The sequence below is a fragment of the Solanum lycopersicum genome, chromosome 3 (assembly GCF_036512215.1).
Source record: "Solanum lycopersicum chromosome 3, SLM_r2.1".
In the NCBI taxonomy this organism is placed as follows: Eukaryota; Viridiplantae; Streptophyta; class Magnoliopsida; order Solanales; family Solanaceae; genus Solanum; species Solanum lycopersicum.
Window position 1 is genome coordinate 37,635,939 of NC_090802.1, and position 5,169 is coordinate 37,641,107.

At 32.2% G+C, this 5,169-nt stretch overlaps 1 protein-coding gene across 1 annotated transcript; it reads right to left on the bottom strand.

Annotated features, from left to right (window-relative positions):
- Window positions 1-567: 567 nt before the first annotated feature.
- Window positions 568-2,197, bottom strand: LOC138347559 (uncharacterized). The gene is made up of 3 exons (XM_069295855.1): window positions 1,615-2,197; window positions 957-1,201; window positions 568-630 (listed from the first exon to the last, which is right to left on the bottom strand). The coding sequence occupies exons 1-3, from the start codon at window positions 2,195-2,197 to the stop codon at window positions 568-570; spliced, it is 891 nt and encodes a 296-aa protein (XP_069151956.1).
- Window positions 2,198-5,169: the final 2,972 nt, after the last annotated feature.

Below are 5,169 nucleotides of genomic sequence, written 5' to 3' on the forward strand. Positions count from 1 at the left end.
CCAATGGTTTAAATTTTTTTCATGACCAGATATTATAATTCATCTCCGCATCACATACTTGCTCTCCAGACCGTGTTTTTTTTAACAATTTCTCATGATTAATTATATGAATCTAATTTAATTATCATGACATCCTTTTTATCAAAAAAGTTAATCTTGACTTCATAATTCATAATTCATTCTAGAGTTAACAGTTAAGTCTTGAGAGTTCTTCGAGGCTTTTCAATTGTTCATCCTTGTTTTGACGAACCAAGCTTATAAAATGCTGGAAATTTGGTCATGTCTTTCAACTACTTTATATAAATATTTATACATTAGTTCATAGGGTAATTCATGGATTAATCAGTATGTTTTTAGGTGTAGTTTCGTAGTTACATTTAGCTAAGAATTTTCCACTCCAATCATCCATATTACACCTCATATTAACATGATTTATAAAAGTTTGTGAACGTAAAATACATCTATAAAACATATCATTTTCGAACTTTAAGCCAACCTTAGATGTCACGGCTTAAATATTGTACACACATAATTTTACACATATTTTAGAAAGACAATTATTATTAGTCATATAATTCCGAGCATAGTTTCATGAACATATTCATCACAAACATTTATTACACGCCTAATCTACCAGTAGACATACAAACCTAAGATCATTCGGAGTTAGTGGCAGGGAAATGTCAATGTTAATGTTAATATGAAGTTCAACATCAACTTCAATTTAAATGTGAATGTAAATGTTCATGTAAATGCTAGAAACAACGTCAATGTAAACATTAACGTCAACATCATGTAAACGTCAGCGTGAATGTGAATGTCAACGTGAACATGAATGTCAATATTAACATCAATGTGAAAGTCAACATGAATGTGATTTTTAATATTAACATTAACATCAACGTAAATATGAATGTATTTATAGTATCAGCGAGAACATAAATGTGAACATTAACCTGAAAGTCAGCGTGAACGTCAATTTGAGCTTCAATGTCAACATAAATATTAACGTAAACGTGAATATCAATTTCAACATAAATATGAACATGAATGTCAACGTCAAAATAAAGGTCAGCATGAACATCAATGTCAATTTCAACATCAACATCAAAGTCAATATCAGCACCAACATTAACATCAATGTCAACATCAAAGTAAACATCAAATTGAAAGTGAAAGTCATTGTCAACATGAATGTGAACTGAAATTCAATGTAAATGTGAACATGAACAATAAAGTAAATGTCAACATCAACATAAATGCTAATAACAGCTTAAACGTTAACGTTAACATCAGCGTCCACCTACATCAACATTTTGGTACACATTACCAACATCAATGTACACGTGAATGTAAACATAAATGTAAAAATAATTATTATCATGAACATCAACAAAAACGTGAACGTGAACATCAATGTGAACTTAAACATCAATTTCAACGTTATTGTCAATGTTAATATGAATGTCAACGTCAACGTAGATGTGAAAATAAATTTATACGTAAATGTCAACGTCAATGTCAGCGCCAACATCAGCATTAACGACAATATGAACGTCAACATGAACCTTAATGTTAAACTTAAAGTTAAAATCAATGTAAACATGAAGTTACATATGAATGTCAATAAGAAAATTAATGTAAACATCAAAGTGAAAATCAGCGTGAACATTATGTCAACATAAACGTTAACATGAACGTGTACGTCAACATCAATGTAAATGTGAACGTTAAAGTCAAAGTAAAGGTCATTGTGAACATCAATGTCAATGTCAACATCAACATCAAAGTCAAAATAAACATCAACGTCAACGTTAACATAAATGTCAACGTCAACATCAACGTGAATGTCAACTTGAACATCAACGTGAAAGTCAACGTCAACGTTAATGTAAACTTCAATGTCAATATCAATGTGGATGTCAAAGTGAATATTAATAACAATGTTAGAATAAACGTAAATGTAAATGTCAGAAGAAACGTCAATGTGAATGTGAACATTAATGTAAATGTCAATGTGAACATAAACGTGCACGTCTACTTGAATGTGAACATGAATGTCAAAGTGAACGTCAATGTAAACACCAATGTTAATGTGAACGTTTACGTGAATGTCAACATGAATGTTATCATGAACGTCAATGTGAACATAAGTATCAAAATCAACGTCAATGTCAACATGAAATTTAATATTCATGTTATCGTTAGCATCAACATAAACACAAATGTCAACATAAACATAAACATCACTATAAACGTAATTGTGAAGGTGAACATGAACATAAATGTGAACATTAATATGAATGTCAATTTAAATGTCAATGTGAACATTAATGTGAATTTCAATGTCATCGTGAATGTAAACGTCATTGTGAACAGAACGTGAACATGAATGTATATATGTACATCAATGTGAACATCAACGTAAACGTCAACGTGAATGCTAAATTTAACATAAACATAAACATCAATTTAAGTGTGAACGTCAATATAAATGTAAACATTAATATGAACATCAACGTCAATGAAAACATAAATGTCAACATACATGTAAACGTTAACGAGAAACTCAATATAAACATCAGCCTTAATATAAACATAAACGTCTGCGTGAACATGAACATAAATGTGAACATCAACGTGAACGTGAAAGTCAATATGAATGTGAATGGCCACATCAACGTTAATTTGAACGTCAACATGAACATTAACATGAATGTCAATGTTTAACCATTCAAGAAATTGTACTCGTCTAGTGAAGAGCCTATTAAGTTTTAAGAATAGGTATTGGGGGTAGATAGGCATCCCAATGCCAAATATTTAGAAAATATTTGGCATATTATAGAATATTCGCTTATAGGGTGATAGCCAATTTTCTATGTATTAACATATACTTCTATGTTCAAATGTTCAAATCCAAGCTTGTTTAGACATTGTACCTAAAATGAAGACCGTAAGCTAAATTTGTTGATTTTATATTACACGTATTTTGTACGAGGCATCCGAATGTCAAGCCTCGTACCATAGCACATAACCATTTAAAATGATCATGTACTATAAGCGGTGCCCAAATATATAGTGAGGATTGCTGGGAAAATATTTAATCGTTCCTAATTAACAATCAATGATAGTTATTTAAGACAGTACAAGCAACCGAAGTTAAAGCCCATGTGGAGAAACGACCAAAGATAGGACCACCCTAACCGAATTTCGTTAGGGTAGTTAGGGGGGAAGGTGTGCACAAGGATTCACCCATGAGGGGCCTAGATTTCTACCTAACTAATTAACTAACTAACCTAGGAAAAACAATAATAAATTTTCTAGTACACAAACCAACCTAATACCTAATTAGTTATCGCTTCCTCATTTCTTAAAATTTTCTCTCTCTCTAATTTCTCTCTAAAAAGTCTCTCAAGGAAATCTACAGAATTAGCCACTCAGCTAACTCATTCAATAGTTATTTGGTGTTTTTGATGGCAAGATTAGTAGCAGACGATAGGTTTAGGCGGTAGGATCTATCAACGGCGAGCAATCCTAATCCTTCAACAACGCAATTAAATGACGATTCATTGTCCACTTCTGCGTAGTTGAGGGAAGAGGCGATCCATACTGCTATAGTGGAGGCAAAATTAGATGAATTACGTCCAAATTACGGTCAACAAATTAGGGATAAAGACGGTGACAAATCGATGTTCGATGGTCAGGCCAATAGACAAAGCCATCGCGAAAAGAATGGATCTAAAACGCACAGTTCAAAGGATATGGAGGCGAGAAATCCTAACATCTCACCTGTTCAATCGCCATCGAAAGGGATTCTCTAGGGATATGGTACAGGGGAATCTTCCCCTGTTATAGATGAAGGTCAACAACCACAAATTGGGGAGGAGATTGGAACTCAAAAATAAGGTGGGGAGTTGATTCAATCGCAAATTAGGGTTCAACAATGGAATAATCGAGTTAGTCAACAACAACAACAAATGCACCAAACTGTTGATGTGCTCGTCAAAAATAATAGAACAAATCGATTTGCCCAGCAACAACATCAAAGATATCCAACAAGTACAAAAGTTCCTCATTAAGATTCAAAAGGTAGGAATCAAGATCTAGTTTGTCAAGTTGATGATTCTACTAAAGATCGATTACACAACAATAGAACAACAAACTTATCAGGTAATATCCCTATTAATACTTCTACCTACCATGATAATAGAGGGGTGAAAGAAATCATAGAATTGAAGAGGATAATGGTAAGTATAAAGAGGCTGATTATCAATCGAATTTTCCCAAGATTCCAAATAATGCTAACAGAAATAATTCTAAACCTTTTACTGCAAAAACTAATCAGATTTCAGAAAATATTAATAATTTTCCTAGACAAGATCAAGTTCAATAACCTACTCCATATACATTTATTCAAATGTATGCTGATCGATTTAGATACAATCAATCGAAGAGTGGTGTGAGTATTAAATAGTCTGAACCTAAAATCACCACTAAAAAAGGTCTACCTACTGTTTTGTATGTCAAAAATGAAGTAATTTCTTATTTATCTGTTGATTGTAAGTTAACTCTTATAGGAAAATTTGTTTATACAATGCCTAGAGTATTTAATTAGGAAAAACTTCATTCTGCAAACACAGCTTTCAGGGGGAGTGAAGATTGCTCATTATAATTCTTGTCATGTTTATATTGATTTAGATAATGAGTTGACTATAATATGGTTTGGACTAAGCAGTGTATGACTATAAAGCGGCAGACTATGAGAATAGAAGCATGGACACCTACTTTCAGACAAGAAGAAACTCACTTAGTACCTATATGGATATCTATTTAGGAATTACCTTGGCATTGCTATAATAAGGATTTCATTACTAGTTTACTTTCTCCTATTGATAGAGTATTGTATTTAGATTCTGCTTCTATAAAAAAAACTAGATGAAGACAAGCTCGTGTTAAAGTTCAAGTTGGTCTCACTAAAGAGAGAAGTCATTATATTTGGATGGGCTATATTGGGGAGGATATTATAGATGGTAGGTGGTAGAAAATTGTTTACGATAGCATTCCTGACTATTGCTTTTACTGTAAACATCAAGGTCATAAAGAATGTCATTATATTATTAAGCAAAGGGATGAAGATAGTAAAAAAAAAGAATGAGCTGGAAAAAAACA

Excerpts from the sequence above, each read along its gene's own strand:
- LOC138347559 (XM_069295855.1), bottom strand. The coding sequence starts at position 2,197 with ATGAATATTAAATTTCATGTTGACATTGACGTTGATTTTGATACTTAT. Across the intron at positions 1,202-1,614 it reads TTTCTTATTGACATTCATAT|TTCACATTCATGTTGACAAT; the intron begins GTAACTTCATGT and ends ATTGAATTTCAG. Across the intron at positions 631-956 it reads ACGTTCACGCTGACTTTCAG|ATTAGGCGTGTAATAAATGT; the intron begins GTTAATGTTCAC and ends GTCTACTGGTAG.